The 20,000-nt window shown below is 40.5% G+C and overlaps 1 protein-coding gene across 1 annotated transcript in view; it reads left to right on the top strand.

Moving 5' to 3' along the window:
• The window catches only part of adarb2 (adenosine deaminase RNA specific B2 (inactive)), a 224,763-nt gene that overhangs the window by 116,288 nt on the left and 88,475 nt on the right, over window positions 1-20,000 (top strand). Inside the window, exons 2-3 of the mRNA XM_047810758.1 lie at window positions 9,193-9,282; window positions 11,691-12,616. Coding sequence (XP_047666714.1) covers window positions 9,193-9,282; window positions 11,691-12,616 — 1,016 coding nt within the window. The remainder of the gene's footprint in view (window positions 1-9,192; window positions 9,283-11,690; window positions 12,617-20,000) is intronic.

Genomic DNA, 20,000 nt, shown 5'->3' with positions numbered 1-20,000 from the left:
TACAAGATTACAACATTATTAGATGATCTATCTACAGAAATTAATTACAAGTTTTATGAAAATGTAAAAAAAAATGAATCTTATTCTATACTGACTAATAGTTTGTCCCTAAGTTAAGTGAAGCGGTTATTAAAGATGAATGAATGAATAGTTCCAGTGAGAATTGTCCCTTTATTGTTTATTTTAATTTGAAGCTTTTTTTTTTTTTTCAGAAAACTTAACATTTTCACGTCTAAATAATTTTCCATAATATTCCTCTGTAAATATTTTTAGCAATGTTTTGGGATTCTTTCTAAGAGGCGGCCTGAAAACACAGAAAATATCGTTCTAAAAAAAAAAAGAAAAAAAAGGATAATAAAAAATAATAATAACTAAAAACATGTTTTTTTTAATTCATTTTCAATTTTCTTATTTGTTAAATTGCAATATCAGCCTTTTCAGAGAATGTAACTATTAGTATATTTTTTAAAAATAAATAAATAATAATATAATAAAAATAATAATAGTAATTTGTTATAAAAAAAAAAAAAGATCACAATATCCATGAATTTTTATCAAAGCATCCTGTGATATGTTTTATATTGCTATTAAATCATATCATCAGTTCATGTATTTGATCAATTCGGTCTTATTTTATTTGTATACCACGTTTAAAACATACAGTGAGATGAATATCTTATGAGGCAGAACACAGATAGCAGTGGTGATGTGAGAAAGTGTATTACAAGCGAGACTTTTTCGAAACTCTAGAAACGAGTACGGGGTAATGAACTGCCACCATACTGCTGCTACATTTAGGATGCTAGGGAGAGAGAGAGAGAGAGAGAGAGAGAGAGAGAGAGGGAGGGAGAGAGAGAGAGGGAGAGAGAGAGAGGGAGAGAGAGAGAGAGAGAGAGAGAGAGAGAGAGAGAGAGAGAGAGAGAGAGAGAGAGAGAGAGGGGGAGGGGGAGGGGGGGAATCAATGATTTCTTCCACTGCCTGGTTCAATAGCATGTCCAGCCCCTCCTCTCTTTTTAACTTTTCTATTCTTCTTGTCTTTCTGCTCTGAGATTGGCCAAGCACCAGGTCTTAATGCCTTTTTTCATTTCCGTTAGCTGAGTGAGAATAAAATAGTGTGACTGTCCTCCTCCATGATCTGTTCTTCAGGCAGAAAAGTCAGAGCAGTTTGTCTTGTTAGACTGAATGGCCAGTTAGACAGCAGAGCCTGCAGGCCTTGTGGCAAAACTGTCCGTGAAAGCTAAGAAATGGTGTGTGTTTGTGTGTGTGTGTGTGTGTGTGTGTGTGTGTGTGTGTGTGTGTGTGTGTGTGTGTGTGTGTGTGTGTGTGTGTGTGTCGGTCTGTCTATCTGTCTCTGTCTCTTTGTGTGTGTGTGTGTGTGTGTGTGTGTGTGTGTGTGTGTGTGTGTGTGTGTGTGTGTGTGTGTGTCTGTGTGTGTGTGTGTGTTTATGTCTGCATATTTGTCTGTTTATATCTGTCTGTGTGTGAGTGTTTCAGTCTGTGATTATTGTGTGTTTATGTCTGCATGTATTTCTTTGCATGCCTTTATTTATGTCTGTCTGTATGTTTGTCTGTTTGTATTTCTATATCTGTGTCACTGTGTATGTGCGTGTGTGTGTGTATGTGAGTGTGTGTGTGTGTGTGTATTTGTGTGTGATTGTGTGAATATGTGTGCATGTGTGTGTGTGTGTGTGTGTGTGTGTGTGTGTGTGTGTGTGTGTGTGTGTGCATGTTTTTTTGAATGTATGTGCACATGTGTGCATGTGTGTGTGTGTGTGTGTGTGTGTGTGTGTGTGTGTGTGTGTGTGTGTGTGTGTGTGTTTATGTGAATGTGTGTGTGCATGTGTGTGTGTGTATGTGTGTGTTTGTGTGAATGTGTGTGTGTGTGTGTGTGTGTGTGTGTGTGTGTGTGTGTGTGTGTGTGTGTGTGTGTGTGTGTGTGTGTGTGTGTGTGTGTGTGTGTGTGTGTGTGTGTGCGTGTGTGTGTACACATGTGTGTGTGTGTACACACGTGTGTGTGTGTGTGTGTGCGCGCGCGTGTGTGTGTGTGTGTGTGTGTGTGTGTATACGTGTGTGTGTGTGTGTGTGTGTACACATGTGTGTGTCTGTTTCCTTCTTCTTCTTTTAACCCTGTTTCTATTTTTAACACTTTAGTAAAATACTATTTGAGCTTTAATTTTCAACCATACACTTATTTGTACACGATTCATAGATCGATCTGAACGAATAATAATTCCAATCATTTTCAGATATTCCTCAATCCCCTGTGCGTATGTTGCTGCGACATGTATATCAGCTTTAAATTACTCATCACATTCACACAAAGCACAGATGACTTACATTAAACACTGACAGATCTCCTGAGAACGATGTACTACAGTGCAACCACTGCGGTGCATCAGCTCCTATAGACACCTATTAACTTTTATAGGGTGCCATTACTTTTATTTGTCTCACTGTGGATTCTGTAGATTTACTGTATGTTTCTTTTTGATTGATTATCAATTCCCTAATCTGTGAATACAACTGTAGTATTGACAAGACACTAAAAACATTCCTTTAACGGACGATTCGGTAACATGAAGCGACTCCTGCCTTCCTCTTGATTCTATAAAAGCCTCTGTAATATTTTCTAATATTAGGAAACATCTGCTGGAAGGAGTGTTTCCAGCCTCTGCACCATCCTGTAGTCGTGCTGAGACCGGAGCTGTAATTACACTGTTTATAAGCAGATGTTAAGTTTTTTTATTGATCTATCTAACTTATCTAATTATTTCAGCAGCTCTGGAGCAGAAAGGGTTAAGTTCTTTGCTCAAGGGCCCAACAGAAACCTTGACCTTCTGATCTGAAGCCATCACTGGTTATGTTTTCATGGTGAAACGGATGACGTACTCAACCCTCCTCGCTCAGTCACAGTGACACTAAGGTTGTCTTTGAGCTCATGTATGAGGAAGAAGGCAGACAACGCTTTCCTCTGGGTGTGTGACACAGTATGAGCAGCAGATTCATGCTCTAGAATCAGTAGATGTAAGACAGAGGAGATAGAAGAAGATAGAAGAGAGCGACCTTGGACAGTTTAGAGAGACACTGGAGGGAAAATAGTGTGCAATGGATATATGTTGTAGTACAGTATTTTCCGCACCATAAGGCGCACCGGATTAAAAGTGACGTGACATACGGCTAAGTACGGTGACCCATACTCAGAATTTGTTCTCTGCATTTGACCCATCCAAAGTAAGCGTACGTACTGTACGTATTACATAATGTCCTCTGATTGGTTTATCGCTGCCAGCGTACGTAGTGTATGTATTACGTCCCTGTGTCAGTGGGAAACGGTCCGACAGTCAATCAAGCGGAGCGCTTACCGAAGACGCACAACATTTTTACAGATTTTTGGAACTCATAAGGCGCACCGGATTATTAGGCACACGGCCGATTTCTTTAGAAAATTTAAGGCTTCTAGGTGCGCCTTATAATGCGGAAAATACTGTACTTATAATGCAAAAAAAACACTATTCAGGTAACCCAATTGTTCAGTAATTGTTCAATTTAGACAACACATGCTATAAAAGGGCTGAGATTTAAAACAAGACACTGGATATTAAATAAGGAATGAATTCTAATAACTGAAAAGAGGTGTTCCTGAAATACTTATATTAAATTCATTCATTCATTCATTCATTCATTTTCTACCGCTTATCCGAACTTCTCGGGTCACGGGGAGCCTGTGCCTATCTCAGGCGTCATCGGGCATCGAGGCAGGATACACCCTGGACGGAGTGCCAACCCATTGCAGGGCACACACACACACACACACACACACACACACACACACGCACACTCTAATTCACTCACACACTCACACGCTACGGACAATTTTCCAGAGATGCCAATCAACCTACCATGCATGTCTTTGGACCGGGGGAGGAAACCAGACACACACACACAAGGCGGAGGCGGGAATCGAACCCCCAACTGTAGATTTGATGGTATTCTTAGTCCATGTTTTAGTGACCCAGTATCTATATATTCATTGACAGAGACTTCTGTAAGTTCCTCTGGATGCAAATGTCTGACAAATGCTGTAAATATTATTCCAACAGAGGTAAAGTCCAGCACACTAAAGTTAAGGAATACAGTACACAGAAAAAGAGAAGAAGTGAATGTTACTGTCAGGACTCAGCCATGTGCCTTTGTTTATGTTCCTCGTCACGTGTCTGCCCCGCCTTCGTCTACTCCTCCCTGTCTCCACACCTGTTCCTAATCGTGTCTCATTGCCTTTTCTAATTAAGTGAGCCGCGTTGCCGATGGCAGCTCGGAATCATTAGTTTCGTTTAGTCCCTGTTAAGTGTCGTCATTTGTATTGTTTTAGTTATCGTCTTTTACTGTGTGGTCTTCATTATTTATTAAACCAGTTTCTTTTGAAGCTATCCTGCATACGGGTCTGTCTCCTTCCATCCTGGATGTGACAGTTACAGAGATAAACCACACTACAGGGATGGGGTAGTTTAGTGTGTAAAATGTTGGATTATTTATCAGAAGGTTGAGAGTTTGAATCCCAGGTCCTCCAATCTGCCACTTCTAGGCCCCTAAATAAGGCCCTTAACTATCATAGTGTTTAAATAAGATCAGTGATGTAATTGTCACAAGATGCCATTTGCATCGTTCTAAAATTGAACAATAGACAGATTGTATATTACCCGAATTTAAACAAACTCAATCAAACCTCCGTGGTGAACTCTTGTCCACTTAAGGATCATCACCGGGACCCCTGATCGATGCCGAAAGACCGACTCAGTACATCAAGAGTGATCGGTAGATGATGATCATAGCACCGTTAATTATTTATTCACGTCCTGTTCCCAGCAGTCGTCAAGTCAGGAAGTGACACAGAAGTCGGGAACAATGGAAGCGCTGTATCTTTGCGTCTACTTGCTGACATTCGGCATTTTAGCTGTTCTGTGTTTGACCTAGAAATCTTTTTTAAGTTCTGATGGAAAAGGGGAGAGAGAGAGAGAGAGAGAGAGAGAGAGAGAGAGAGAGAGAGAGAGAGAGAGAGAGAGAGAGAGAGAGAGCATCCTGGCTACAGCTTGGTAAGGAGAAATAATTGGATTCTCGTTCCTTATCTCACTCAACACAAGTTGTCAGAATCCCTGCTGCCTCGGCACAGTCACGTTTCAGTCAAGCAGGAAGGATTTCTTAAGGTTTCTGATAGGTGACACAGCTACAGATTCTCTCTCTCTCTCTCTCTCTCTCTCTCTCTCTCTCTCTCTCTTGCTTGCTTACTCGCTCACTCACACACCTGCTTGCTCGCTCGCTCGCTCACTCGTTTACTTACTCACTCACTCACACACTCGCTTGCTTGCTCGCTCAATCACTCACTCCCTCACTCACTCACTCATTCACTCACTCACTCACTCAGTCCGTCATTCACTCACTCTCTCACTCAGTCCCTCACTCACTCACTCACTCACTCTCTCAGTCCCTCACTCACTCACTCACTCACTCACTCACTCACTCACTCTCTCAGTCCCTCATTCACTCACTCACTCACCCTCACTAACTTTTTTACTCACTCGTTCACTCACCTTCACTCACTCACTCACTCACTCACTTATTTACTCACACACTCACTCACTCACTCATTCACTCACTCACTCCCTCGCTTGCTATCTTTCTCACTCAGTTACTCTCTCACTGGCTCAATGACTCACTCACTTACTTTCTCACACACACACTCATTCCCTCACTCACACTCACACACGCACACACTCACTCGCTTACTCGCTCGCTCTATCACTCACTCACGTCAACGACTTCAAGGTCAAACCGGACATTTTTATACAGTGCCATAGTTTCCCAAAACATATAATTTTCTTTCTTTTCTCCTTAAGAATTGCACCCTGTTAAACCTTAGCTAAATGTACACAACTAAAGTAAAAAAAACTACAAAAATAATTATTAAAATATTATTATTATTATTATTATTATTATTATTATTATTATTATAAGGGCGATGCTGATCTTATACACAACAGGATGACTAAATATACATAAATAAAATGTAAAAAAATGTAAAATTAAATGATGTTAAGAACCAAATGAAGGATGACAAATATTTCTTGTAAAAATCGTGTATAATGAGTGAACACGAGCAGTGTAGGTTAGAGTAGCCATGGGAAATGATGATGAGGTCCTATAGGGAGTGAGTGTGTGTGTGTGTGTGTGTGTGTGTGTGTGTGTGTGTGTGTGTGTGTGTGTGTGTGTGTGTGTGTGTGGGTGGGTGGGTCTTGTTCTCTGGATTCTTCTCCTCATCCTCCCTCTTCATCCTCACAGCTTCATGTCAGGTCTTTTGGGCTGTTCATCATTAGGCCACGGTGGGTCGAGGAGGGATGTAATTATGGAGTTCGGCTCCTCTGTCAGTCTCTCTCACTCTACCCTGAACCCATGTCTCTAATAGGAAGCTCCAGAGTAAACAACACACACACCCACACACACACACATGCAGACAAACCAAACCACACACACCTTCAAGAAGAAGGGAAAGGAAACTGTCAGCAATGTTTGGTTATCAGTAAGTGGCTTTCTTAAAACAGAAAAAGTGTCCTCTCTGGCGCTCTGTAATAAACAGTGCTGGAAACATGTTTTCTGAGTAAATAATGGAATTGCCAGACGTAGAAAGTGTACGTGCAGTAATTCCTGTTCCTGAATGTCCATTTCCACGACAGATTGCCAAATACATCGGTTCGGCGTTTATAGACAGTGAGGAATACGGAGCTTTATAATGAATCCTATTTCCTGACATGTAATTTGATATTTAGATGGAAATAAAGCTAATTCTTTCTGGGACTGAATTGTTTTGACGTCTAAATGCTTTTCGGACAAACAGTAAGGCGCACTTACATGTTGGTTAATAATGTAATCATCATCTGATTTCAGAAGTTACGAGGTTATCTTTAGAAGTCGGTTTAAAAGGCGGAGGACGATTATTCTGTTCTGTTGAAGCTGTGCGAAGATGTTGGGAGACGTTTAAAAATGCATGTGTTTGTTATAGTGCACACAAACAGACTTAGAATTTGCTTGTGATTTTATTTGAAATTATTACACAATTAGTTAGCTTTCGTGTCATTGAACAAACAATGCATCGATGTGTGAAAAATAAATTAGTTGGACTGTTGCAAATTGTTGTTATGGATAATAATAATAATAATAATAATAATAATAATAATAATAATAACAATTTATATTATTCATTCATCTTCTACCGCTTATCCGAACTTCTCGGGTCACGGGGAGCCTGTGCCTATCTCAGGTGTCATCGGGCATCGAGGCAGGATACACCCTGGATGGAGTGCCAACCCATCACAGGGCACACACACACTCTCATTCACTCACACACTCACACACAACGGACAATTTTCCAGAGATGCCAGTCAACCTACCATGCATGTCTTTGGACCGGGGGAGGAAACCGGAGTACCCAGAGGAAACCCCCGAGGCACGGAGAGAACATGCAAACTACACACACACAAGGCGGAGGCGGGAATCGAACCCCCAACCCTGGAGGTGTGAGGCGAACATGCTAACCACTAAGCCACCGTGCCCCACTTATAATATATTTATACTATATTATATTATATTATATTATATTATCCAAATATAAATTATTATTGGTATTATTATTATTATTATTATTATTATTATTATTATTATTATTATTATTATTATTATTTGTTTCAATTAAACTAATCAGTTTAAATTAAAATGATTTATTGTTGGTTTTTCCATATTAACCCATTACTTCCCATTACTATGTGATGAAGATTTATTAGAAAAATTTCTACATCCATCTACATTTAGGTGACTAGAACATAGCACAGTGTTAATGTTTCTGCTGTAAAACACCAGTATTGTGGGTTTGATTCTCAGCTCAGGTGTGAGTTTGGGGTTTGATTTTATTGAGTGGTTTAAAAATACACTGATATTATGTAGGATTTCTAAAAACTAACTGTGTCGATGTTACAGAATTCAGTGACGTGGAGTTAAATAAATTCATCAAGCTTTTTTCCAATGTGTACATATCTGTAGTTATTATGACTGAATTAGGTTCCAATAAGACAATTTGTTTACAACTGATGAGTCTGTAGAACTGTCAGGGTTAGACGAGTAACGTGTGAACGTCTTCAACAACGAGAGCGTCGGGTTCAAATCTTCTTCCTAACAAGTTGCTTTCAGTATAAGAACGATTAAGGTAAAAGGTTAAATCATAAAACAGGAAGTAGATGGGCGATACGAAGATGCCAACTCCGTGTGGTGTGAGACGACGACCTCCTCATCAATACACAATTATCAGACTCTATCTGACTGTAGAAAGGACATTATTCATAATAACACTCGGTGTTTATAACAGTTAATAATCACAACCTCCATTGTCACCCAAATGAGGATGAGGTTCACTTTTGAGTCTGGTTCCTCTCAATGTTTCTTCCTCTTCCATCTAAGGGAGTTTTTCCTCACCACAGTCACCTCAGTCACCTCAGACTTGTTCATTAGTGTAAATAAAAACACATTTAAATATAAATCTAAAGTTAATATTGATCTATTTAATAAACGTTTTGTTCTATATTTATGTTTTGTAAAGCTTCTTTGAGACAACGTCCACTGCTAAAAGCACTATACAAATAAAATGGAATTTAATTGAATTCAATTGAACTCTATATAGATATAAAGTAGGATTCTCTGTATGTAATGGATAGAAAATTGAATTTAATTTATGTATTTATTTATGTATTTATTTATTTATTTATTTATTTATTTATTTATTTATTTATTTATTATTTTTATTAAAAGCACATAGAAAACATATTCCCTGGATGGCAACAGTAACACAGCTTCCCATCAGGTTACATGGCACCACCCTTTGTGGTTTATTTGATTTATAGCAGTGTGTTTGACAGTGTTTTTTTTTTTTTTTTACTCAAGTCAAAAATCATCTAAAGGAAAAAATAAAGACAAAAATTTAAACTCTGACTCTGTACGGTAGTTGGTATGAGTTGTTTTGTTTCCTGTAATTGTTTCTTTAGATTAGGATCAGCTCACGTGATATGTGTTTGTGTGTGTGTGTGTGTGTGTGTGTGTGTGTGTGTGTGTGTGTGTGTGTGTGTGTGTGTGTGTGTGTGTGTGTGTGTGTTACAGAAAAGGTGAGCAGCATGCTGTCTGCACTGATTGTCCCCTTCAAATATATGAGTCCAGGTCCAAGCAGCACGGAGGATGAAGACACGTTAAGTAAGTACAGTTCCAACACGGCAGCTGTCACCATGTCCATGTTCGGTATCGAACGTCTTTGTCGTGGTGGTTAATATGAAGCCCACGTGAAAGTAGACACTCAGGACTTTTTTTTAAATAAATGGTGATCTCAAACCCATTTCTGCTCTCTGAGATGCTAGAAAGTGCTTCTTCACGAATCCAACCACTAAAATTCTGTGTAAGCTTTTCCAAACTCATGTCTGAAACACGCTGAAGCCGACGGAGTCCTGACTCCTTTTAGATCAAGTCGAGTCAAGTCAAGAAGCTTTTATTGTCATTTCAACAATACGTGTATAGCTGTTGCAGTACACAGTGAAATGAGACAACATTTTCTTCAGGATCATGGTGCTACATAAGACAAAGACAGGGCTAAGGACATGTAAGTACTGTAGTCTTAGCCACATGGTGCAAACAGTGTAGACACAAAGTTACAAGACAATACAAAAAGTACAAAAAATGCAATACACAAAAGACAATAAACAGTAAACAGATACAGCGCCGCCTGACCGGTGTATGCTATAGTCTATACTGTATGTGTATCAGACTCACAGCCAAAAATTCATCCTCTTTATACCGATCGAAAACGTCCCATAAGTCCATTTCCGTCGTCTGGGCGTAATGGAGCATCGGTGTACCGCTAAAAATGGTTTTAACTTAATCATACTATAAAGGATCAATACAGTATCAATCAGAATATGTTCACATGTAGACCAACACCATGTTTGGGGGGTGTGGATTATTGCGTACTGGGTGAAATCTGAAGTATTTGCCTCAGGAGAGTGAAGCAGGGTGAAAGCTAGAAAGCTTTAACATGAAACTTGAGTCTTGTTTTTTTTTTTTCTTTCTCAAATTCAAGAACAGCACATGCTCTCCTCCATGAGGACAGGGGTTGCTGCTTTGCATCGAATACCGGAGACAAATCGCACCCAATTTACGCATGAACCCTGAGGCAATTTTGAGGCAGATTACAGAGGCGATTTAGCAGATAATTCCCCCAGTTGTGAGGATTTGTTCATGGATTTTAAAACACTTAAATAAAAGACACGCTCACAGGGAGCTTTCAGGAGCTGCGACATGAGGTTTTTTTTTCTCCTTGTGTTATTATTATATCATTGTATTTCATCTGACAGGTTTCTTCTGATTCTATGTCAAAGATTAGAGAACAGAGGAAATGGAGACATCAGAGGCATCACAATCATTTACAGTTGACGTTATAAACCGATGCTATCGCCGCCGCTGGCTCGGTTTAGATGCTGCCGCTTGCGTGGTTTTTGGTGGCGTCGTGTTGGTAGCCTGACATGATGCTGTAACGTTTCATATCTACGGATAAGACTTATGTAGATATGAGTCAGTCATTCTTAAATTCATTTGCATTCGCTCACAAAGATGCAGACACGAATTCTTGAAAATAAAAATGGCATATTGAAGTTTTGCTTGTCGCCATGGTGATATGTTGAAGGGTACATCTTTTGTAGACTGAGTACCTGTAAAGGTGCAGACGGTGTACCTCTTATTATCTTATCAGTGGTTATTATTGTACGTTTACGTGTGTGTCAGCGGGTAAAATAAGTATTGAACACGTCACCATTTTTCTCAGTAAATTTATTTCTGAAGGTCCTATTGACATGAAATTTTCACTAGACAACCCATTCAATCCACACATGCAATGAAATAAAACCATAGATGTCCTTACATTAAGTTATGTTTAATAACGTTATGATTTATTTACAATGGTGGATTGAATGGGTTGTTACCAACATCTGGTGAATATTTCATGTCAACAGCACCTTCAGAAATAAATTTACTGAGAAAAATGGTGACGTGATCAATACTTATTTTACATGCTGTATATATATATATATATATATATATATATATATATATATATATATATATATATATATATATGTTATAATTATTTTTTTTTTTTTATTGTTTATTGTCTTTTTACCACTTTTTCATCATCTTCAAAAAAGCATTATAAATTAAAATTATTAATTATATTTATTATTATTATTATTATTATTATTATTATTATTATTATTAATTAACTGAACAATAAAATGCAACAAATAATATCAGTGACAGAAAGAAAAAATGCTAGCGTTATAGAAAATTATAAAAAGTTGTGCAAAAAAACAGAATGAAAATAGAAGAATTAAAATAATGGTATAAGTAACTAAAGCGTTGCAGTTGCTGCTTGGATCTTTCACATTAAGTTATTCTACTTCCACCATGTGTCCTTGCACCATCTGTTAAATTAATAAAATGCATCCTATATCATGTGCGATAGCTTTGCTTTCTATTTCACTTTTCTGACAACACTGGGTTTCGTTCCCTTTGCATTTCTGTGTTTCACTTTTTATCATTTGTCTGTCTTCTGTCAGGTACCAGCAGTACAGAGGTGAAGGAGAACTGGAACACTGGGAACTTTGAGGACCGTACAATCATGCCATCGGAACGTCCGTCTTTCTTCCTGTCCGATTCGTCCCGGAGCGGGACAGGTGCTCTGAAACGGAAGCGTCCATTAGAGGAGGACAACAACGGGCGCGTATGTGAGCTGCGAGTATGCTGCAGAAGGTCGTCGTGGTCAGACACGCCGAAGAACGCCGTGGTGCAGCTGAACGAGCTGCGTCCGGGTCTGCAGTACCGCACTGTGTCCCAAACGGGTCCTGTGCACGCTCCTCTATTCTCCATTGCCGTCGAAGTCAACGGGCTCACTTTCGAAGGAACGGGCCCTACTAAGAAGAAGGCAAAGATGAGGGCAGCTGAGTTAGCGCTTAGCTCCTTTGTGCAGTTCCCCAATGCTGCTCAGGCTCACTCAGCCATGGGAGGAGCATCTAATCCCACAACGGACTTCACCTCTGACCTTTCGGACTTCCCTGAAACGCTCTTTAAAGGTTTTGAACCGGACGGTTTTCGTTCAGCCAAATCTGAGTTGCTCTCTAGTGCCCTTCGTTTGCGCCACACACTAGACTTGATGGTGGTACAAGCGAGGCAAGGCGACAGCCACTTTTCCACACCTCCACCAACACCTGAACCTCCTCCTCCTCCACCGAGCCCTGTCGTCCTGCTGAATAACCTGCGGCCGGGAGCGCGCTATGCCTGCCTGTGTCAGAGCGCCAGGGGCCGACGCGCTCGCCGCTGCTTTGTGATGGCCGTGCTGGTGGACGGCAGAATATTTGAGGGCACAGGCTGCAGCAAGAAGCTGGCAAAGAGAAAGGCGGCGCTGAGTGCCCTACAGGCGCTCTTCAACATCACACAGGCACCCGAGGCGAGAGTGGGTATGATCAAACGACCTCATTTACCCCAGGTGAGTAGTGCCAGACAGGGCCTCTGGCAGCTACAGCACTCCATACGGTGAGGTGTAATAGCTGCAGCAGCAGGAATGCTGAGATGCAGAACACAGAGCCAAGACTTAATTAAAGGGGAGGGGATAATGGGAGGGAAGGGATGTGGCAGGACGGATCCGGTTACTGAGAGAACACACAGAAAAGGGGCTTATGTTAGCACACGGGCTGTAACATTTACTTTAGGCTTGTCAGACTTGCATATCTTTTGTAAACCCAAATGTGTGTGTGTGTGTGTGTGTGTGTGTGTGTGTGTGTGTGTGTGTGTGTGTGTGTGTGTGTGTGTGTGTGTGTGTGTGTTGGAATAACAGAGGTAAATAGAATCTACTCACTCATCTGTTAAGTTGGGGAAAGAGTATAAATGAGGAACATTATAATCCCTCTGCCCCTGACACAAGAGGAAACAGTGATGATCCTGAAAGTGATTTTTTTCTTCTCTCTCTCTCTCTCTCTCTCTCTCTCTCTCTCTCTCTCTCTCTCTCTCTCTCTCTCTCTCTCTCTCTCTCTCTCTCTCTCTTCTCTCTTCGTGTTTATAGAGCTATAATTGCAAAAGTATTGAAATTTTACACAATCTACTTTCGTTTCCTCATGCGTGCCGTTGTCGTGTCTATCGAAATAATTCAATCTGGTGCGCAAAGCAAACGAAAAGCGTAAGAGCAAATCGACAAACAAACCTCCAACCCGTCAGTAAAATCTGGAAAGAGCGGTCAGGCTTGGGAAATGGTGTTTTGTTAGAAACCTCTAGGTATATTTCAACATCAATGTCGGCTTGTCCCCGTGTAGGAACGGCATGTGCAGGACCTTGGTTCCGTTACAGCTTTTCCCATCAGCAGGAACATTCTCTGAAGGTTGTATTTGTAGGGATGTTTGCTTTCATGAATGTTCAATCTGAAGGATCTTTATAAACACTTGTACAACATTTTTGATGTAGGAACGTTAATCGAACGTTTCCGTAATGTCGATTTTCTTCTACATGGGAATGTTGTGTGACTGTTACTGTAGCTAAACAGATTTGGATCCTATTGGCTGGTGACTTTTTTGCAAAATTTTTGCAGCACTTGAGATGTAGTTACATCAACACGTGTTTTTATACATCTTGGAACCTGGAGTCTATCCCAAGGGTAGGACCTCTGTACAGAGTGCCAACCTATCGCAGGCCAAATTCACACACACACACACACACACACACACACACACACACACACACACACACACACACACACACACACACACACACACACACACACATATTGACCCATTCACACTGCCAGAACACTACAGGAACCTTTGTGTTATGTTATGATCTGACTGCCTTAAAAGATTCCAAAGTCTACCTTTAATTCCCTATTTGTTCATGTGTGTGTGTGTGTGTGTGTGTGTGTGTGTGTGTGTGTGTGTGTGTGTGTGTGTGTGTGTGTGTACTGACCGGGATTGTCGCTGTGTTAGTATTCTACCCTTAGCCTGTGGGACTAGAAAAAGAAAATGTTGTCCTTCCTCTCCCCCAACATCAATCGAACAACCTGGCCATGTTTACCTGGAAGAAACTTCTCCTTTCTGCATCTCTCCACGCTGTATAAAAGGATTGTAAGAGGATTTGCCCCACCAGGTTAGTTCCAGAATGACGAGAGCTTGTGGAAATACTCGAAAGTCAGCGTGAAAAGTGCAGTCTTCGGTTCTGTCTGAATGATTCAGGACATGAAGGACAAATGCACAATCCAGACATTGCCTAGCAATATAAAATGTGCCGCCTTCAAACTCATCTGCCTGGCTTCAAGGTCCATGCCTCCCAGAGGTTTCTGTTTCTTTCCCACCACCGAAGTGTAAACTTGGATGTGGTTTAAATCTCAAAAAGCTTAAATCTCCATTTTTCCTCACAGCATACAGTATATTTAGCAAAAAAAAAAAAAAAAAAAAAAGCACTACACAGGATAGATCAGCAGCAGTTGAAGAGAAACAACACCATAGTGCCACCACCATGCTTCACAGATGGACATGGTATGGTGCTGTTTGGATGCTTTTTGTGGCACACATCTTCAAATCATTTACATTTCCGGCAAAGGGCCTTGTTCAGGGGGCCCAGCAGTAGCAGCTTGGTGGACCTGGGATTTAAACTCATGACCTTCCGGTCACACCTTAACCACTAGGCTAAAACATGCCCAAAAACACGGCCAAAGATTTCAGCATAGATATTATTAACCCATAACACATTTTGCCACATGGTTTGGGGTGATTTTTATGAGCTTGGATGAAAAAAATCCACCCTACCCTATGTGAAGAGCAGTTACATGACATATATTTCTGCAAAGTTCTACCTTGTCCTTTTGTAATTTTTGGAAGAACGTCCTGTTCTTTCCGAAGTCACAATTGTGTGTCATTTCTTTTATAGTAATTTATAGTAACCCGTACGCCAAACACTGCTACCGATCTTTCTGGATAGCGTGAGATTGTTGAGCAGAAATGTGTGTAGTCCAAAGCCCATGGTCCAGTTTTTGAGACGTGCTTTAAATATCGCAGAAATCTGATTCAAAATAAACATAAATGTAAATGTATTTTCGTGATCTGAAAAGATGAGGGAAATTACTGGAAAAGGGAAAGAAAGAGTCGTCTTTATAGAGAAAAAGCTCGGGTGTCTGCGGTGACTGATGCTGCTACAGATGGTGCGTTCGCAAAGGAGAAGTCGGTGCAGCTCTATGAGCGGCCTGAGGCAAACCCCAACAATAACTGTGAGGCTGAAGCTCTCACGCTCCTCTAAATGAAAAATTGAACCCAAATCCAAACCGCATCCAGTGTTGCCCACCATCTCCAGACCTCTAAATAACACCTAAATCATATCACACACACACACACACACACACACTGTTTGTTTACTGGAATGAACCTCCATAAGACAAATTCATAAATACCACTGGAGCAGTATTAGATGAATACTGGCAGCTCTGCACAGCCTGGGGCTTCCTTTTAGTTCATCCAAACACTGTTTATTTATTTTTATGGACTATCATCTGCTAAATAGGTCCTGGCTAAGATCACTGGAAAGAGGATTTTATGCAAAGATTGTGCTGAATGTTGCTAGGTGCTGTAGGTGTAACATATAACTGCTTTCACACAAGCTATATAACAATATATGTAGCTAACACATAGTAAAGGGCAGTGTATGCAAGTTCAATGAAATCTGGAAAGGCAAAAGAAAAGCCCAGGTGAAGTGTTTTATTTAGCATACAGTACAGGCCAGAAGTTTGGACACACCTTCCAAAAGTTTGGACACACCACCTTTTCAACAGGACAATTACCCTAAACACACCTCCAGGCTGTGTAAGGGCTATTTGACCATGAAGGAGAGTGATGGGGTGCTGCACCAGATGACCTGGCCTCCACAGTCACCGGACCTGAACCCCGATCGAGATGGTTTGGGGTGAACTGGACCGCAGAGTGAAGGCAAAAGGGACAACAAGTGCTAAGCATCTCTGGGAACTCCTTCGAGACTGTCGGAAGACCATTTCAGGTGACGACCTCTTGAAGCTCATCAAGAGAATGCCAAGAGTGTGCAAAGCAGTAATCAAAGCAAAAGGTGAAGAACCTAGAATATGACATATTTTCAGTCCTTTCACACTTTTTTGTTATGTACGTATATAATTCCACACGTGTTCATTCATAGTTTTGATGCCTTCAGTGTGAATCTACAATTTTCATAGTCATGTCATGGAGATAAAGAAAACTCTTTGAATGAGAAGGTGTGTCCAAACTTTTGGTCTGTACTGTATGTGGGATGTGGTAGCTCGTTGGTTAATGTGCTAAGGCGTTCGACTACTGATCGGAAGGTCATTGGTTCGAGTCCCAGGTCCACCAACTCCCTTAACTCTCAATTGCTCAGGTGTATAAAACTGAAATACGATAAAATGTAAGTCACTTTGCATAAGAGGGTCTGCTAAATGTATGTGAACCTGAGATTTGTGTTTTTAAAGGTTCTTACAGACCGAAGAGCCTCTAAGGGTCTACATTTACATTTATGGCATTTAACAGACATTATTTGAAGTTAATCAGCCAGTGACTCAGATGTTTGGACATCTAGGGGAAGTTCATTCCACCTCCTCAATGCCAGAAGCAGAAAAGAATCCTAATGCATACCTGCCTTTCACCCTGAGAGATGGTAGGACCAGTCGAATAGTGCTGGTAGAATTGCCTGAAGGTTTTTTGAGATGCTTTTCTGCTCAAACACTCACTCATCACGTACCACTTATGGGGCATCAAGACAGGATACACCCTGGACGGACTGCCAACCCATCACAGGGCACACACACACACTCATTCATTCACTCACACACTCACACACTACGGACAATTTTCCAGAGATGCCAATCAACCTACCATGCATGTCTTTGGACCGGGGGAGGAAACCGGAGTACCCGGAGGAAACCCCCGAGGCATGGGGAGAACATGCAAACTCCACACACACAAGGTGGAGAAGGGAATCGAACCCCCAACCCTGGAGGTGTGAGGCGAACATGCTAACCACTAAGCCGCCTAACCCTGAATTGTTCAGTAGTATTATAAAAGTCTCTCTGTATAAGAGATTCTGTAAATCCAAGATCAGACCTTTTTGAAATAATCAGACCAGCCTGGCAGGAATCAACATCCATGCCACAGTCAAAGCAAAGTTTCAGAGAGACAATCGTTGGAAAAAATATTTTTTTGTCATTTTTGGCAAAATTTACAACAATTACGTTTTTCACAAGCCACAGCAAAAAAAATAAAAAATAGCTAGTAAGTCAAATAATATACTGTAGATGAGATGAGATAACTGTGGTTCTGAGTAAGTCCAAATTTCCACCAGATTCAGATAAGAAATCAAGATTTTTTTTTTTATGCCAGTGACATCATTGCTTAATGCTGAATACAGTCTTTGGTCAGAGGTCAGAGTGGACGATGTGGTATTCTAATAAAGGTTTGAAACCCTGAGCAATTTTAATTTATCCAATTATCCGAGCAGGAAAATGAATCGGAACGGCATTAAAATAGTTTGAATTTTGGCAGCAGTTTCTCTATGAAACAGAGCTCGATCCCACATCAGGGGTCGGGCCATGCTGCGTAGTGGAATGATTACCCAGCACTCTGGGGTTGATTGTCTACTTAATCTCTCTGCACCGTGACAAAGATCAGTGGCGGTGCCAAGTCAACGCGCCGGAGCGGTTAAGGCGAGAGAAACGGAGCATCACGAGGAAGGACACGACCACGACTCGGCCGTCACTGACCTTGTGCCAGGGAGCATTTGAATAAGGAAATGCCTGCTGCATGACGCAGAATATCAATTAAGGTGCTATTATGGGGTGGAGAGAGAGAGGATAGAGGGCACTGTGTGACACAATTTTGGTTTGCATAATGAACTGAAATACATTGGCAGGTACTTATTCAGGGGAGAGCTGATATTATAAAGAAGGTGTAAAGCCTGGAGGGATTTTAAATCATTATTTTCAAGCAGGAGAAAGCATCTTAGCTGCATTTAAAAAAAAAAAAAATTCCGAGATGGGATTCGTCACCAATCTATTCACAAACCATGTACCGCTAGCGACGGAACATGTCCTATATTGCAATCGTCGTCCTGCTGTTGCTCTGGCTGTATTGTGCTGAGGGTAATGTATAGACTCAGACATGGTGGACAGGCACCGTTTAATCCGCCGTGGTAATTTCCCTGGCGGAGCAAATTAAGAGCGTTTTCACACGTGAAGGTGACCCTGTCCACCAAACCTGCTATTTGCACATTATTTTCTTTTCTTTCTTTCTTTTTTTTTTTTTTAATAATCACACTTGATGTAAACAACTTCTTAATAGCCATGAAGAAAAAAAAAATCATTAACTGTGAGAGCCACAACAAATTACAGAAGAAGGAAGAAAAAAGGGCCAAAGGGAAAGAAAGGAAAAAGACTAATAAATACATCAGGGTCAATACAGATTGCTCACATGAAACTTTTAAACTCCTACCAGTGAAGAAACTTTCTATCAGAGCTGTACTCATGTTCCACACACCTGAATGGAAGCAGGATTTAGGGATTTGTCTAAATGGAAGTTGATAACATCATAACGTTGATAAAATTCGACCCAATCGACCCAAACCTCAGAAAATCTGATGTCATTTTGAAAAATTCTTGACTAGTCTAGGTATCATGAGACCTTTAGGTGAAGCTAAAAAAATTAAAAATTGCAGACTGTCGATTGGTTGATTAAATGCAATTGATGCAGATGAATATCTCTCTTTTTTTTTAGATGTTTAAATAATGTAATGAAAGAACATTAATATGAAAAAATGTATCCAGAGGGATGAATAATCTACAGCGCTATACAGGACCAATTCAATTCAATTCTATACAAATTATTTGGATAACACTTTTAGCAATGGACATTGTCTCAAAGCAGCTATACAGAAAATAGGAAATATAGTACAAAGGGTTTAATTTTATACAAAGATTAATATTATATAAACGTTCAAGATTAATACTAGACTTATATTTAAATGTGTTTGTATTTATCCCTAATGAACAAGTCTGTGCTGACTGAGGCGACTGTGGTGAGGAAAAACTCCCTTAGATGGAAGAGGAAGAAACCTTGAGAGGAACCAGACATAAAAGTGATCCTCATCCTCATTTGGGTGACACTGGAGGGTGCGATTATAAACTGTTATAAACACCAGAGAGTCTTATTATGAATAATGTCCTTTCTACAATCAGATACAGTCTGATAATTGTGTATTGATGAGGAGGTCGTCGTCCTCAAACACCACATGGAGTTGGGATCTTCTCTTTGAATGTCTGGTTACATCTCTCTAGATGCCTCTGGATCTGTTCTCACTGAAGGTCCGAAATCTTCATTAAACCTTCCTATCAGGATAAACGAGTTACTCGTTTTTATTTTGCGACTCACTCACGGTTCTCACTGTGCAGTAATGTTTGTGCGCATTAATGACAGCACTTTGTACTGGAAAAGGTTAGAATCATCATGAACCGATTCATTGTCTATGCAAAAGATGACCTATAAGATTGGTTAATCTGTTCCACACAGCCACCAGCTGTAACACACACACACAAACACACACATATACACCAGAGCAGTTCAGTTTCTGACTCAGCAGGGACTAAATATAGTGTATTTCGCATTGTTTAAACCATTTGTTTTGGACCAGGCCGAACGAGTTCTTCAAAGTCTTCAATCTGTTTCTGGTGTTTACGCTGCACACACACACACACACACACACACACACACACACACACACACACACACACACACACACACACACACACACACACACGCACACAAGCACAAACACTGACTTTTCATCTCTTGCATGTCTCCTGTGGA

This window comes from Tachysurus fulvidraco, chromosome 3 (assembly GCF_022655615.1).
Source record: "Tachysurus fulvidraco isolate hzauxx_2018 chromosome 3, HZAU_PFXX_2.0, whole genome shotgun sequence".
In the NCBI taxonomy this organism is placed as follows: Eukaryota; Metazoa; Chordata; class Actinopteri; order Siluriformes; family Bagridae; genus Tachysurus; species Tachysurus fulvidraco.
The sequence above is the reverse complement of the archived record's forward strand: the minus strand, read 5'-3'. Positions and strand labels throughout refer to the sequence as shown.